The 17,603-nt window shown below is 33.3% G+C and overlaps 2 protein-coding genes across 2 annotated transcripts; one reads left to right on the top strand and one right to left on the bottom strand.

Annotated features, from left to right (window-relative positions):
* The first annotated feature begins 605 nt into the window (after positions 1 to 605).
* On the top strand, positions 606 to 4,115 carry LOC148195515 (transcription factor bHLH62-like). Its single transcript, XM_088094981.1, has 8 exons — positions 606 to 1,918; positions 2,148 to 2,363; positions 2,454 to 2,519; positions 2,622 to 2,690; positions 2,824 to 2,895; positions 2,996 to 3,226; positions 3,524 to 3,626; positions 3,742 to 4,115. The coding sequence occupies exons 1-8, from the start codon at positions 962 to 964 to the stop codon at positions 3,777 to 3,779; spliced, it is 1,752 nt and encodes a 583-aa protein (XP_087951107.1). The 5' UTR covers positions 606 to 961; the 3' UTR covers positions 3,780 to 4,115.
* A 10,930-nt stretch (positions 4,116 to 15,045) lies between these two features.
* LOC148195514 (uncharacterized) lies at positions 15,046 to 15,945 on the bottom strand. The gene has a single exon (XM_088095228.1). It carries the CDS (start codon positions 15,943 to 15,945, stop codon positions 15,046 to 15,048), a length of 900 nt encoding a protein of 299 aa, XP_087951354.1.
* Between the last annotated feature and the right edge of the window lie 1,658 nt (positions 15,946 to 17,603).

The following is a 17,603-nucleotide window of genomic DNA, read 5'->3' as shown; positions in this document are numbered from 1 at the left end:
GTACTAAAGGTGTAAAAATTTTATATTACTATTTTATTAATAATTTACATTAATTTTGTGATAATTTTATTGAAATTCATTTAAAATATATTTAATTAGTTTAGATTATAAAAGATAAAAATAAAATCTACCCCATATACCATTTCTTTACCAAATTAAGCAAACAAAAAACATTTGAGATTATTATTATTTTTTTAATTTCACATCAATTAATTCTTTATTCATTGAGTTATTCTATTTTGAAGTATATTGATACTTCTAATTATATGTCCCAATTGGTAAGTTTCATTATTTTTCTTCTACAACTTTGGCTTATCTTTGTTTTTAACTAGGATATTATAACACATATTATTTGTTATTATTAAAGATTAAAAACCTAAACTACTTCTCAACCAACATTAGTGCTTTTTCTTTTTATATATACAAAAGAAGAGGAGATTATGATAGCAAATACATTTGTTTTGATAAAAAGGTTGTCTTTTGATTTATTTACTATAGCATTTGACACATCAAAATAACCCATTAAGAAATTAAAAAAAGAAAAGGTCAATAGAGTGTTTCTCTTGTTTTGGGTCTATTTAACCCCATTGTAGTCCCCTCTATTTTCTTCCCCCCTCCTTTCTCTTCTCTCTCTCTCTCAATCTTTTCCATCTTTCTATTTACCAAACTCACTTCCCTTTTCACACCAAACTCTCCTTCTATTTCTCTTTCTCTCTTTCTCTCTTTCTCTCTCTCTCTTCTCAACTCCAATCCAACCCACTTCATTAATCACTCCAATTACACCCATTTGTCCCACATTTCTACACTTCTCCTTTAAATCCTCTCCTTGTTTCCTAATGTAATTTCCCAAAATCACAATCATTTTGCTTCAGGTTCCAGGGACATAATAAACCTTAACTTAACCAACTCTTCCAAATTCAGTTCCTTTCTGTTGTTTCCTCTTTCTGTCATTGATCTCCCAATGGAAAATCAGTTCTTTATCAATTCTGGGCTGTCACAAACACAGCATCCCCTTCACTTTGAACCTTCACCACCACCACCACCACCACCTTCTTCTTCTTCAGTGCCCTCTTGGCAATCACTCTCACCCACCATGGGAATTCAACCAACACTTCTGAATTGTGCCTCTGAGCAGACCCATGATTGCTTTTACAACCCCAATTGGGAAAAATCAACAGATCATGCACTTCACTTTGATTCCTCAGCACTCAGTTCAATGGTCTCGTCTCCTGCGGCATCATCCAACCCCAGCAGCAACATGTCCAATGATAATTTCATCATCAGGGAATTGGTCGGGAGATTGGGAGCTATTGGGAGTTCTGATGAGATCCCACAACACTCTCCTCACCCTTTGGTTGTGGCCTCTTCTTACATGAATAATGGCAGTGGCAGCCCCAATACTTCTTGTTACACCACCCCTTTGAGTTCCCCTCCGAAGGTGAAGACTGTGCAGAGCTTGGTGAATGAGAGGTTGGCAAATTTGGGAGGAAAGTCAATTACTTTGAATTCCAGTGTGGCCGAATTCTCTGCTGACCCTGGTTTCGCGGAGAGGGCTGCAAAGTTTTCTTGCTTTGGTAGCAGGAGTTTCAATGGTAGGAACGTCCAATTGGGGGTGAACAATGGTGAATTGGCTCAAAGATCTGCATCAGTGGTGGAAAATGGTGGAAAGTTATCTAGAATCTCAAGTAGTCCTCTGCTCAAGACACTCGGATCTCAAATGGGTACCCCAGAGAACAAGAATTCAGCAATTCAGGACCAGGAGAAAGTGGAGGTTGCCAATTCTCAAGAGGAATCTACCATATCTGAGCAAACACCAAATGGAGAAATTGGGATGAAAAATTGCCAAGATATGACGAATTCCAGGAAAAGAAAAGCATCTTCCAAAGGAAAAACCAGAGAAACTTCTAACTCCATCAAGGTAATAATAATAATATAATAATATAATAAAAACTGTTTTTGAAGTCAAACTTCTATTTTGTTATGGTTTTTTCGTTCTGCATAAAGTTTCAAACTATGGTCATGGTTGTGATTTTGTCTCATTTCTTAATATTTCGAGAAATTGTGACTTATATTGTGAAGGATCATTTTCTACAACCTTGATTCTGCAAGGAAAATTTGCAATCTGAATGGTGTCGTTTTCAATTCAGGGTGTTGAAGTCAGTGAGGATTCAAATTCAAAGCGAACCAAGCCAAACGAGGGTGAGGGAAACGAAGATGGACAGGTAAAGGTTGAGGAAGAGTCCAAAGCAGTGGAAGATAAACAGAACAAAAGCAACTCAAAACCTCCTGAGCCACCAAAAGATTACATTCATGTGAGAGCAAGAAGAGGCCAAGCCACTGACAGTCATAGTCTTGCAGAACGTGTAAGAATCAGTGCTTCTGGTTCCTATTAATGACACTTGCAACAAAACGTGTGTAGCTTTCATGTTGACATTTAATCAACCATTAAACAGGTACGGAGGGAGAAAATCAGTGAGAGGATGAAGCTGCTCCAAGATCTTGTACCAGGTTGCAACAAGGTGAGAAAACAAGTTAAAATCCAAAACTTTTTAGTGTTGGTAAATGTAAATTCAGTACTTTTACTAACTTGGGTGCATCAATTGTTTCTTTATTCCTCATAGGTCACTGGAAAAGCACTTATGCTAGATGAAATTATAAATTATGTTCAGTCATTGCAGCGTCAAGTTGAGGTAACCAAAAATCTTGGCAAATAAGCATCTCAATTTTCAAATGATTGTCATCATGTGTGTGTTTGTATTCTTGCTCACTAAGTTATGCTCTCTTTTTCTCTCTCTCTCTCTCTCTCTTTCTCTCTGAGAACAGTTCCTATCTATGAAGTTGGCTTCTGTTAACACAAGGATGGATCTTAGTATTGACAGCCTTGTTTCAAAAGATGTAAGTTCCATGGTTCACTTTTTCTCCACAAATTTTGTTGCTTTTGAGGTCTTTTAAGAAGATTCCTAAAATGGGGTTCTTTGGCTTTTGATGTTTTCAGGTATTTCAATCTAATAATTCTTTGGCAACACACCCAAATCCAACATTCCCTCTAGATTCCTCAGCACAAGCCTTTTATGGGCACCAGCATCAGCAAAACCCAGTTATCCATAATAACATACCTAACAGAACGGTGACCCACTGCTCAGTGGACCCATTAGACACATCTTTGTGCCAAAATCTTGCAATGCAATTACCCCCCCTAAATGGGTTTAATGAAGTTGCCTCTCAGGTAATAATAACCCTCTTCCACTTTTTCTCCATAAATTAATAATCAAAGAAAAATGGTACATTTTGCATTACTACATTCTCTGTTTACTTTTTACATGTAAAATCATCATTATTGTTAGGTAGTTATGCATTACAACTTGTTTATGACAGTGACCTAAAGTTATACATTAAACAGTCTTATCATAATTGATAAGTGCAAATGTAAAAAACAGTCTTAAACTTGGGATTACTACAGTTATTACCTTAAAAGTAAATTCTGGTTCTGTCTCTGATTTTTCTGTGTCTGATTGTTTTTCAGTTTCCATTAACATTCTGTGAGGAGGATCTGCACACCATTGTGCAGATGGGGTTTGGGCAAACTGCAAACTGGAAAACACCAATCCAATCCCCAAGTTTCAACGGTAATATAGCAGAAAAGTCAGACATTATTGACATGTTAATTGAATATTAGGCACAACAAAATTGACATTATTCTCATTCTTATTACATACACTTTTTTTTTCTGGTACAACACAGGTTCAAATAATGTACCCCAGATGAAAGTTGAGCTCTGATCAGTGAAGACTCACCCTTCATTACACCTCCATCGAAGCCCAGAAGATTAAGAAAACTGCTGTATACAACAACAACAAAAGATTTATTAAGCCATCATATTCAACAGAACCCTTTCTTTTTTTGTCTTTTGTTTTCTCAATTTTTTACCCCTCTTCTCCCTTTCAATGATTCCAGTTTCTTATCTTCTGGGGCAGGTCTTTTCCAATATTTTTTTCCCCTTACAATTATTCACTGTAAAATCTTAGGAAGATTCTGTATTCTGTGGTGCAAATTCTTATTATTATTCTGGCACCAACTGTAAGATATATGGCTAATTAAACAAAGACTTTCTACCAGCTTTCATTGTCTCTCTTAATATTATACTGATAGAGAATTTCTTAAGGTAAGAGATATTTCCCCTTGTTCTTTCTTTTCTAATTGAAGAATTATTTGTTTATCCCAAAACTTTGGTTAGCGTATGCCCGTTAATAATTGGCACATCACATCAAACCACTATGAATTTTCGTGGGTCTTCACTAAAATCTCGTTAAAGGTCATGTCAATTAACCCATGCTAAATCGCAAAATCTGGTGGATATGATTTCACTTGTGCTGTAACCAGCTGTATTAATGGGGTCACCCTTTTCTCTCAAAAGTCTAATTACAAATGATTAGGACATTTCGTTAACTTCACCCTGAACAAAAATTTCTCCCATTTCTTTCCAAAACAAGAAAAACTAACAGTAATAACCAATTTAAAATATATAAGTAAATGCAAATCTTTATTTTTTGATAAGATATTAGTTGTTTTAGGTCAAATTTTCACGCATTTGCTTTTGATAGTACTTCAAAAAACTTTTACTAATGGAGATATTTATGTGTATATAAACACATGTCTAACTCCTCTTTTATTTGATGTGAAACTTTGTTTGTACTCCAACATAAGTAGATCATATTTTCTTTCTCCGATCGATTTAGTAAATTAGGTTAACCATAAATGTTATTATCTTAATTAATATCAGAAAAATTAAGAGTATATTTTAGTTAAATGTTGAATGATACCATTTGTTTGTTATAAACTCCTCAATTCTCATATTCCATATTCTCTGTATAAGAAAACAATGTTCAAAACATAATAAATATATTGAGTAAAGATAAAATCAATATAAAAGATATAAACTGTGATAAAACCTATTTTATTCACTTTTACGTCTGATAAGTATAAAGTGAAAGCTAGCATAAAAGAAAACCTTTATAGTTTTTTGTTTTGTGATTTTACTATGCAGCATAGAAAAATGTAAGAGGTAGATATATAGAGGTTAGAAAGAAGTTGGCTTTTGAAGAAAAGAGATATTTTAAAGTAATTTATGTGAGCATAAACAGAATCCCAGGTTGGCAGTGGTGAGATTCTGACTAGGCCCAATGAATCATAGAGCTTTATAATCTCACCAACTTTTGCTATTTACTTGTGAATAGGAAAAGGGGTTTTTAGTGGACTTCAGCTTTGGAAAGATACACTTCAAATATTTGACTAATCTCTTTCTGTTAGGAAAAAATCCAGTTTTTAGGGGTTATCATTACATTTTTAGAAATTTATTCAACACTTTCATAATTGAATTCAATACTTCATCTATATCATCAAAAATTATCAACTATTAAACTCACTTTAATAAGTTTCCACAACTCATACTTATATATATATATATTTCTAAAAAAAAAGTATTTTGCTAATTAGATTAATGTTTTTCAACATAAATATAAATCATCGAAATGGGTTTCTTTTAATTGGTTTAAATGAATGTTATTTTATATGTATAGACAAATTTCTACATGTGAAAAAAAATATATCTTACCTAAATTAACATTATTTTATGCATTCAAACTAATTTGCCAAAAGTTGTCTCTTAATTTATATAAAAAAAATAATTTTTATTTCTTTAATTTGATTTTTTGTCCTAAAAATAGTTATACAAAACTCTTCCAAACATACTTCTTTACATCATCAAAAGATCAAACTTTGTGATCATGTTGAAAACTCAATTATCTATGAACACTTTGACAAACATGTTGGTAAATTGTATGTACGTATAAATAAAGTATGAATAAAGAAACTGTGCAATGAAAAGTAAACTACAGCTATATTAATATGAAATAAAGTAATGGACATAATAAAAAAATATTATATGAATAACATATACCGAAATAAAACATTAATAAGTTGCAGTGATGGCCACATATTTTTATTTTGAATGTATTATTGGGGTGTAGATTAGTGTGATTTAATAATTAGAAAGATGCTTTGAATGTAGTACTGCGACAGAACAGTTGTGCATGATAATGTATTAAGATATTTTATTGTATAATAATAATAGCAAGTTTCTTATTTGTGGAGAAGATAATGAAATGGGAATAGAAAATGTTAGTGTGACAGTGTTGTCTCCAAAAGCTACAAACGCCCAATCATATTACGACGTGTTTGGGGATTGATTCTTTTGTTGTTTTTTATCATCTTCCTCGTTTCTCCATGCTGTTTTATTCTTCTTTTCAGTATTTTGGTTTTAAATTTATGCCAATCATAATGCTACTAACTAAACAACAAACATAATCTTCACAAGGAACATACAGAGTGTAGTTCTTAGCAGCTACCAAAATTTAATCACTTCCATTATTTATTTATTTTTTTAATAGCCCTTTTGTTCAATTTAATTTTTTCTGTGTTAGATTGGTTTTGGTAGGTTGGAAATTACTCTATTTTAAAATATCATTCTCTTAAAAAAACTTCCACGTAAAATATTATTGAGCACAAAATACAACCTTTTTTTAGCAAGAATTCAATTTTCTTAAATAACTCCCTTAAGAGAAAAAAGAAGGTTAATTTGCTGACATGGTTGAATTTTACCAGAATAAATGTTTTAAACAAAAGTATCTGTATAAGTAGTGGAGTGAAAATACAACTTCAATAAAAATTTAGACTTTGAAAAACGACTTTTATTTTATGTTTTCCCAAACATAGGAAACCAAAATAATGTTAAAAAACAACAATTTTTAAAAATTGTTAAAGTAAAGTGGCAGGACTTTAGAATTTATTCAGTTTAATTCAATCGTTACTTCTTCTTTTTCTAAATATTGAACAAAATATTGGTTTTATTACACGTTCTTGAATTTGTATTTATTTTTAAATGAAATTTATTTGAACTGTTAAGAATATCTTCAGTTATAAGAAAATATGAGAAAAATAATATATTATTTATAAAATAATAAGTGACTAATAAATTATTTATTCAGAAACTAATTATTTATAAAAAACACTAAAATATTATAGGCAGTTTAGATGCTTCATTATTTATGTGAATAATTATTATGATAACGACGACTTTCATCACCACCATGTATAATTTTTGGACATTTTTTTATTTGATTGACCCATTTTATTATGTATGTGTAGTATTAATTCTTTTTAATGGTTGTCGTTGCATGGTAGGATCTTGAACAAAATTTGGATGAGATCAATAGATGCAAAATATTGTTTTGACTAATTATATATATATATATATATATATATATATATATATATATATATATATATATATATATATTACTTTTAAAGTAGAATTTTGCATTATTGTGTATGAACCTAGAAAATATAATGTTAGAGTAGATATGTATTTTAAAATAATGAGACCAAATTTTAAAGTTAAAACAATTCAATAAAATAAATAGAATTTTTTAAACTCATCTCACTACATAAAACACAAACTATCTCTAAATCTATTTTTCTTATCTTCTTCTCCCTTCTCTCTAAGATTTCTCACTTCTCTCTAAGATTTCTCACTCCTCGATTATCTATTTGACGATCAAAAAGTTCTTAGTGTTGGGAATCCAAGTGAGTCTAAGTATCACATTGGATAGAAATGAGAAAGTAGAAGTATATAAAGGTGAAAGACCCATTAACTCATTGTCTTAAGGTTTTGGGTAAAGAGTGGTGTCGATCCCTTATATAGTTGGCTCAGATGTTATTGGTGTTTATGTAACTCACAGGTAACCTCTTCCTCGATAGACCCAACAGTGGTATCAGAGCCGATGGTTTGTCTTGGTGACCGGCTCAAACGAGTATAATGATCCCTATACCGAAAGTCTTCCTGGCAAAGGGTATCCAAGTAAGCAAGTTCCGTTAAGATACGGTGGTTGGAAAGGGCTACTCGTGGTTGTGGTTGATTGGGAATGCTTCTGCTAGAGGGGGAGTCTATGTGGAAGGGACTCACCCTTGGGAGATGTTGGGAATCCAAGTGTAAGTCTAAGTCCCACATTGGATAGAAATGAGAAAGTAGAGCAGTATATAAAGGTGAAAGACCCATTAACTCATTGCCTTAAGGTTTTGGGTAAAGAGTAGTGTCGATCCCTTATATAGTTGGCTCAGATGTTATTGGTGTTTGTGTAACCCACAAGTAACCCACAAGTAACCTCCTCCTCGATAGACCCAACACCTAGGAGATCACAACTTAATTATCTCCACTTCTATCCGATCAGAAGTCCTAGAATCTCATTCCGTTTCCAATTCGGTGTTTTATAGGTGTTTCCAAAAATTCCTTGTGTTTCAAGTAATCAGTGAGGTATTCTTAGAGTTTGATTTCATTCCCTTAAGATAAGGGAAGCTGAACTTTGTTTTAGATCATGTTGTAGTGTAAATTTAATATATCCATGAATGATAAGATAATTTAAATGTAATTTTGATATTTCTTTTAGTACTCTTTATGTTTAGTCGATGATTATCGATAATATGATGTTTGTATGCTTGATATTTCTATTAGTACTATTTTCCCTTACTTTACACCAAAGCTACAAAGCTCTAAATTCACTATCACCCTTTCTTCCGACTCAAAGATCTTAGAAGTGCCTACAAACTGCGGAATTGAAAACAAGGTGGGTTCCTTAGGACCACCGATCAACAAGAAACAAGAAAAGAGAGGTAGACGATAAATGCTTCACCCCTAAACCAAATATTTTCGAAATACACAACGAAAGAAAAAAGGAGCAAAAACTTACTTGCCCTATAGAAGAAATTGATCAGATAGAAACGTAGTCCTCATGGGGTTGCGGTCGTTTAGGCACCTCCTGGTCGTCAAAAATGATGATTGAGGAGTTAGAAAAGGTAGAGAGAAATGAGAGAGAACTCGAAGACAGAGTTTTAGAGAGATGATTTGTGTTTTAAGTAATTGGACTAGTTTAAGAAATTTTAATTTATACTATTGAATTATTTTAAAATAAAATACTCAATCTCATTATTTTAAAACACCTATCTATTGTAATACTCTATTTTATAGATTCTTACAAAATGCATCAAATTTATAATGATTATGATAAATTGAATGAAAATACTAAATTCTAAAATGTTCAATTATATTGAAACCAAGAACCATAAATAGATAAATATGCCTATAAATATTTGAATGAACACCTAAAAATTTGACAAAACAAATATAAACTTAAATTTAAGTTGAAAATTTAATGAAATCCAATTATGAGAAAATTGAATGCATGCATAACTAATGTTGAAACTATTAACTAAAAAGTGAATGCAATATTAAATAAACAAAAAGAAAACAAATAAATTAGATGTAGATTCTAGAATGATTACAATGTATCAAAGGTGATTGTGAATGATGTGGGTATAAAAGTGATTTGTGAGTGAATATGGGAAACTATAATTTAATAAAATAAAATTATGGATGCAATTATGAAATAAAAGGTAAAAAAATAAAAATAAATCAAGTACTTAGTTTAAATAAGATAGCTAAACAAGTAGCTAAAAGAAATTAGATCGAGAGCATGGATGAATAAAGCAACTTGGATAATATAAAATTAGAAGTTTAAATAAAAAATGTGAAATATATTAGAGAACTAACTCAGAATTTGCATAAACTCTGTTATTTGACTCAAACTAAAGCTGAAACTCAAAATTATAAGAAAATAAAGGAGAAAGAAGGGAAGTTTTTTTTCCTGATTTTTGTGTACATTGTGTTTTGTTTCCAAGTCTCTGTTTATGCAGGACTAACCAAGAATGTTATTACATAAACAAATCTTGGAATTAATTCCAATGAAATAATATTGATTGATGCAATTCAATTTTTTTCTAATTTGAATGATCATGAAATATATTACATTTAATTTTTGAAATTTTGAGGCTTTTAATTTAGTTAAATTTGCTTCCAATAATTAATTTGATTGATTATTAATCTTCTTATGTTGCCTCTTTCAATTGTCGACCACATCTCTAATGAGCTACACAAGATTGGGTCTTGATTTTTATAATGAGCTACACAAGATTGGGTCTTGATTTCCATCAATTAGGCCGATGTTAAATAATCCATGTGGAGATGAAGGTATACCTCAATGCTAAAATTATGAAAAATGCAACAAATTTAGTAAAATTGAATTATGCTTTGTTTTTTTATTAAAATATTCTAAATGCATGATTTATAAAGATAGTCATTATTAGCTTAGAAAATGTTCTTAGATCAAGAAATAAAGAGTAGAATGACATACATCAAAGCTCATAGTCTTTTTTTGTGTCTAGCGATACTAAAGTTTTGCGGAACACAATTGAGATAGTGAGACACTATTTGGTTGGTGCCTAGCAGACAAGGACACCCAATGTTGCAACACAAAAGTTAAGTTTCTCTATAATATTTGATTGATCAATTTAACTCTTCTTGAACTATTCACCACTTAATAAATTTCATTTGAATGCAATATAATTCTATTTAACAAGGAAGCACCACTTTGATCAATTTGTTATTTTATAGAGAAATCCCATCATTATCCAAATAACATAACATTAGCACTTCAATTACAAATTTATAGCTTTTAACCTAACATGCCAAACTGTCTATCCATATACCTAAGTGAGGTAAATCTCTAATTATTTCTAACTCAAAGAGTAGTACTATTAATCTAACTTTTCCTACCTAGATAAACCCTTTAAACTTATAAGGTGTTTTACACATGCTCTACCTTACATAGGTTGCTCTAGCTACTCACTAAAATCTCTTATCAACGATCAAAACACACCCTTACAATAATAACCGAACAAATATTCACCTTGAGCTCTTTAACATCACATGCTACACCACCACACATGTAAGAAATTTACTAACAAGACTCAAAAGAAGAGTAAAAGTTGAACTTACCTTGTTCATACTATGATTAGTTATGATCGTGTAGACCTCAATACCAAGAGTCATATGGTGTATTTCGATTTTTAAAGAGATGAATAATAGAATCAAAGTTATAGAGAGAAAACAAAGAAAGGATTTAGGAGAAAGTTTCAAAGAGATAGTGATTCTTATAAAAAAAATCAATTAATAAAAAAAAATCTACTTATAGAATGACTTTTAATAATAAATCTACTTTTAATTATTTTCTTGGTTTTTACACAAAAGTTTAAAATCAAAATTTATAAATGATAAGATGAATGGTAAAATACGTAAAGAGAACGGGCCAGACTTGTAAAGAACGGGCCCAATGGCCTTTAACCCAAAACGCACCCACTAATACCAAAACGCAAAACTACACTTGCATTAGAAGATGCCTTGCGATCAGATGGTGGGTGGCTGGCAATGTAGGACGCATCTCGTGAATGGAAAGGAAGGTTCTAGGGCTTCCAGGGAAACCCATCGTCGGAGCAAGCAACTACCTTCACCGGAGACGATGGAAGAGAAGACCGAAAAGAAGAAGGAGAAAGACACGATTAAAGGTTAGTGAAAGAGATCCCTGTTTACTCTTTAGAAGAAAAGAATATCTGATGTTATTGCTTGAAAAATGTACGTTCTTACAGAGAGGTATGTTGAGGGGGAAAACTCTATTTATAGAGTTCTGAAGGGGAAGGGAAAATAACAGAAAAGAGAAACTAACCTAACACGTAACCTAACTCGATTACTGTATTTGAAAACAGTAATCTATTTAACCAACAATACTTAATAGCCTCCCCTCAAGCTGGATGGTGTATAGTTGCCAGTCCAAGCTTGGGAACAATAGATTTGAACCGAACACGGTGAGGAAACTTGGTAAATATGTCCGCTAGTTGTTCATCTGAGCGAATGGGGAGAAGATGTAGAAGATTAGCTTGCACCTTTTCACGAACAACATGGCAGTCGAGCTCTATATGCTTGGTTCTTTCGTGAAAGCTCTGATTATGAGCTATATGTCGGGCAGATTTCTTGTCACAGTATAGGGCTTGAATCCCAGCTTCCTTGATCTGTAAGTCCTCTAAGAGATAGTGTATCCACTGTAGCTCACAAGTAGTGGCTGCCAAAGCACGATATTCAGCCTCAGTGGAGGATTTGGAAACAGTGCTCTGTTTTTTTGATTTCCAAGAGATGAGTGATGACCCAAGGAAGACGCAAAAACCTGTAGTGGACCTCCTACTGTTGGGGCAAGTGGCCCAATCTGAATCACTGAAGGCCTTTAGCTGTATGGGAGAGTCAGCTGGGAATAATAGTCCTTCTGAGGGTTTAGACTTGATGTACCTGAGAACATGTTGAATAGCCCGATAATGGTAGTCAGTTGGAGATTGCATAAATTGACTCAATAAATTAATAGAGAAACACAAATCAGGTCTAGTGTTAGTGAGATAGAGCAACTTCCCTATTAATCTTCGGTATGAGGTTGGATCTTTCAAATAGCTGTCATTTTTGTATAGGGTGCTCGTGTCACTCAAAAAAGGGGTTGAACAGGGCTTGCAACTCTACATTCCCGTCTCCTCAAGTATGTCTAAGGCATATTTTCTTTGAGACAAATGAATTCCTTTATGGGACCTTGCCACCTCCAATCCTAGGAAATATTTGAGTTCTCCTAGATCCTTTACTTGGAACCTGTTATGCAAAAGGCTCTTTATGTGATTGATTTATGTCATAGAATTCCCTGCTAATATGATGTCATCAACATAAACAAGTAGGGCTGTGAAACCAATAGGTGTCCCTTTGATAAAGAGAGAATGATCACTTTTTGACTGTATATAGCTAACACAGGTAAGAAAAGTGGACAACTTTTCAAACCATTGTCTACTAGCTTGCTTTAGGCCATATAATGACTTAGTGAGTTTGCAGACTTGGCCTTCCTTATGAATATTAAGACCAGGAGGTGGCTCCATGTAGACTTCCTCATTTAAGTCTCCATGCAGGAAGGCATTATTCACATCCAGTTGATGTAAAAACCAGTTTTTAGAAGCTGCTAGCGCAATTAGTAATCTAACGGTAGTTAGCTTGGCAACGGGAGAGAAGGTGTCTAAATAATCTATCCCTTCTTGCTGGGTGTAACCCTTAGCAACTAGGCGGGCCTTGTACCTTTCTATGGTGCCATCAGCCTTGCATTTAATCTTGTATACCCATCTGCACCCAATGGCAGTTTTCCCTTGAGGAAGCTGTGTTAGAAACCACGTGTTGTTATCCTGCAAGGCTTTTATTTCCTGGTGCATTGCCTCTGCCCATTCACTCACATCTTTGGCCTCATTGTAAGAGTGGGGCTCATTGTTAGCAGTGATAGCCATGGTATATCTTGAATGCTTTTCTGTCAGAGAATCACAACATAATAGATCAGAAATGGGGTAAGGGGTTGTAAACTTATTTTTCACAAACAAGGATTGATTAACCTGGTGGATGTAGTCATCTAGATATCTTGGAGGCTTTCTGATCCTGTCAGATCTCCTATATCCGTGATCCCCTTCATCGTTATCAATCTCATTATCAATGCTATTCTCTTTGACAATGTCATGCTGTATTTCTTATTCTGCAAACCTTTCATCATTATTAGAGGCAGAATTGCCTAAGGAATCATTGAGAAAGGTAATTCGATTAGCTTCTTCACCATCCACTCCTGTGTTGTTCTGCTGATTCTTCCAAGGAAAAATATCTTCATAAAAAATAACGTTCCTACTTATAAACAGCTCTCTAGTGTTGATGTCAAGGACAATATAACCCTTGACTCCACTTTTGTATCCAAGGAAAATTCCTTTCCTTGCTCTTGGGTCAAGTTTGCTCCTGCCAGTTGCAAGGGTGGAAGCAAAACAGAGGCATCCAAAAGTTTTTAAATCTAAATAAGTGGGGGGAACATCGTAGATACGATCATGGGGGGTTTTGTTGTTAAGAATGGGAGTAGGCAATCTGTTTATTAGGTAGACAACATGGCTAACAACATAGGACCAATAGGCATTAGGTATACTGGATTGGAACATAAGGCTACGGGTGACATTTAAAATGTGTTGGTGCTTACGTTCAATAACTGAATTCTGCTTAGGGGTCTCAACACAACTAGTTTGATGACTAATACCATGCAAGTTATAGAAGTTGGCACAGTTGAACTCAGGTCCATTATCAGTTCTAACAGTTTTAATAATTTTACCAAACTGATTCTTAATCTTAACAATAAAATTCTGTAATAAGTCTCTAGTTTGGCCCTTATTGTTCATCAAAAAAATCCATGTATGTCGGCTATAATTATCAACAATAGTAAGAAAGTATTTATGTCCATGAACAGAAGAAATAGAATAAGGACCCCATATATCACAGTGAATCATCTCAAAACATTCAGTAGATAGAGAATTGCTTATAGGGAAAGGCAATTTATGTTGCTTAGCATAGTGGCAAACATCACAAACTGTATCAGCATTCATTTTGACATAGGAAAAATGTTCACAAATTCGTTTGACAGCCTTGTATCCAGGATGGCCTAGTCTATAGTGCCATAGATTTATATCAACATGTTTAAAAGAAAAAACAGATTTTGGAACAAGGTCCTGATCAGAATTTGGAAGGATTTGTAAGTAGTAGAGACCCTTGTAAGAGTTAGCACACCCAATCATCTTCAATGTAGAATTCTCCCTTATCTAACAAACCTCAGAAGAAAAAATTAGGCTACAATTCAAGTCTTTTATAAGACTTTGAACAGAGATTAAGTTGAAAGAAAAATCAGGGATATAAAACACATTAAAAATCACAAAGTTTCTAGAAAATTGAACAGTTCCTGCATGTTTGGTAGTGATAACAGAATTATTAGGCAATTTAATAGTAATGGGTTTAATCTTGTAGAAGGTAACAAAATTCCTTTTCTCATGGGTCACATGATCAGTGGCCCCAGTGTCAATAATCCAAGAGAGAGTACCTGGTTTGTCCTCCTTGTCATTCCTCTGCATCTGATTGATCTTATGTGTAGGTTCATCAGCTTTCTCAATCATTTTTAGGAGTTTTTCAATTTGTTCTGGGGTGAGTTTGTTGAAAGTAGTGCTGGTGTCTCCCTAATGAGTACTATCTGGTCCAGAACTGCTTTGGCAGACATTAGTAGAATTCCAGCCACTTCTCTTCTCTGGATTGTTGTCATTCTTTTTGTACCAAGGTGGAAAACCATGCTTGGAGTAGCACTCATCCATAGTGTGATTCATCTTGTTGTAGTAAGAGCACTGTTTCCCGTAATTAGGATTCTTTCCTCTGCCTCTTCCCAGACCATGTGACCCAACACCACGACCTTGATTTTTCCAGGTCTGGTCTGGTTTCCAACTGCTGTTCTTGTTAGCAACATTGGCTATGACTCTACTGGTTTCAGTATAGTGATTATGGCTTGCAGTGCCAGATTCAGACCTTTCTTGTCTCTCTTGTTGCATAATGAGAGAGAAAACACGATTGATGTTTGGTAGAGGTTCCATCAACAGAATCTGGGTCCGGACAATATTATAAGTGTCATTTAACCCTTTTAAAAAACATATAACGTGCTCTACTTCTCTGTATTTCAGAGAAGTTTTTGAGAGTTCACAACTGCAAGGTATTTCGCAGGTACAGTTTGGTATGGGTCTAAGATATTCCAATTCTTCCCAGAGGATTTTTAAGTCAGTAAAGAATTGATTAACAATTCTTTCCCCTTGTTTGATTGAATGGATGTCTTGGAGAAGATCAGAGATTTTAAAATAAAGTACCATCATGTTGCATCTTTCCCATGCATCAAACAAAGCTTCATTTTTCTTGGGTTTCTTGATAGACCCATCAATAAATTTGATCTTGTTTTTGGATAGGAGTGCTCTTCTCATGCTTCTGCTCCAAGAGGAGTAATTATTCTCACCCAGGACTTGAGAGATGAGGGTTAATCCTGGATTCTCCCCTGGGTGTAAGTAGAAAGGGCTGGCAGATTGGTCTGTGGTATCCATGGTAGAAGGAAACAAGAAATAGTGCAAGAAACTATGCAAGAATCATCAAAGAACGAAACCTGGGCAGCGGAAGTGAGGTGGGTATGGTTTCTGTTCTTGATACCATAAAGAGAATGGGCCAGGCTTGTAAAGAACGGGCCCAATGGCCTTTAACCCAAAACGCACCCACTAATACCAAAACGCAAAACTACACTTGCATTAGAAGATGCCTCGTGATCAGATGGTGGGTGGCTGGCAACGTAGGACGCATCTCGTGAATGGAAAGGAAGGTTCTAGGGCTTCCATGGAAACCCGTCGTCGGAGCAAGCAGCTGCCTTCACCGGAGACGATGGAAGAGAAGACCGAAAAGAAGAAGGAGAAAGGCACGATAAAAGGTTAGTGAAAGAGATCCCTGTTTACTCTTTAGAAGAAAAGAATATTTGATGTTATTGCTTGAAAAATGTACATTCTTACATAGAGGTATGTTGAGGGGGAAAACTCTATTTATAGAGTTCTGAAGGGGAAGGGAAAATAACAGAAAAGAGAAACTAACCTAACACGTAACCTAACTCGATTACTGTATTTGAAAACAGTAATCTATTTAACCAACAATACTTAATAATACGTAACTAAATTTAATTTTATATAAAAATTATATTTGATACGAATTAAAAAATAGTTTATAATTGATCAAATTACATACCTATATTCATTTTCAGAAACTTCATCTTAATTTATAACTCTTTCATTCATTCCTTTCTAACCTTCAATGTTTTTTTTACGAGAATAGGGATAAAAGAGAAACCGAGTAATATTATTTAGACTAAAAATGCATTTATAAAAAATATATATATTTTAAGGAACATAATACAAACTCAAACTTACAACTTACAATCAAAGTAAGTAAAAACATTACTGATAAAATCATTTATCTGTAATTATTTAAAAAAGAACAGCACAAACTGCGCGTATATACTAAAGAAAATAGCCTGTCATTTAACAAAACCTCTGTCGTCGCACTTATGCATTATGATATTCGTGTATGCGAATATAATATGAAAGTAACATATTATATCTAATAAATATTGTTAGGAGGGATTATGATATTAAAGTAACATATTATATCTAATCAATATTGTTAGGATGGATTATGATATTAAAGTAGAGAGTTAAGTTTAAGTTAATCTAAGAAAATGATGTTGCAAGAAAAAATGATGATATAAGATAAAGTTTTACACCAAAGTTAATTTATCGAGTTCCCTCTCCTTTTACATTTTGCTCATCAGAAGCATAAACTTTTCTTGAAGTTGTTGCGTCCAAGTCTTAGAATAAAAGTTGAAAAAAATGAGGAAGAAGAACCTCATAATAGATGTTAAAAATTGCCTTCCATGATATTTTTAAAACTGAAATTTATTCTCTTTAAAAAATCATTAGAATTAACTAATCTGAAAATAATAAAGTAATTTTCCGTTCACAAAGTCTGGATCTATCATATATTTAATACATGTTTAGACTAGATTCCATTCTTTCATAATTGATTCTAATTTCCCTTTCAAAGTCAAAACAAAAATAATAATAATTTTTCAAATTTTTATTATGATTAAGAAATTAAAATCAAGGTTCATTTGAAAATCAAGGAAAGTTGGTTTTATCTAATATGGTTCACTAACAAAAATTGA

This window comes from Vigna umbellata, chromosome 7 (assembly GCF_029865625.1).
Source record: "Vigna umbellata cultivar VRB3 chromosome 7, Vumbellata_1.0, whole genome shotgun sequence".
NCBI lineage: Eukaryota > Viridiplantae > Streptophyta > Magnoliopsida > Fabales > Fabaceae > Vigna > Vigna umbellata.
The sequence above is the reverse complement of the archived record's forward strand: the minus strand, read 5'-3'. Positions and strand labels throughout refer to the sequence as shown.

Bases quoted from the DNA above. Each gene is read 5' to 3' on its own strand.
- LOC148195514 (XM_088095228.1), bottom strand. From the start codon at position 15,945: ATGGATACCACAGACCAATCTGCCAGCCCTTTCTACTTACACCCAGGG.
- LOC148195515 (XM_088094981.1), top strand. From the start codon at position 962: ATGGAAAATCAGTTCTTTATCAATTCTGGGCTGTCACAAACACAGCAT. The intron at 2,364-2,453 runs GTAAGAATCAGT...ACCATTAAACAG, and splicing joins GTCATAGTCTTGCAGAACGT to GTACGGAGGGAGAAAATCAG. The intron at 3,227-3,523 runs GTAATAATAACC...ATTGTTTTTCAG, and splicing joins TTAATGAAGTTGCCTCTCAG to TTTCCATTAACATTCTGTGA.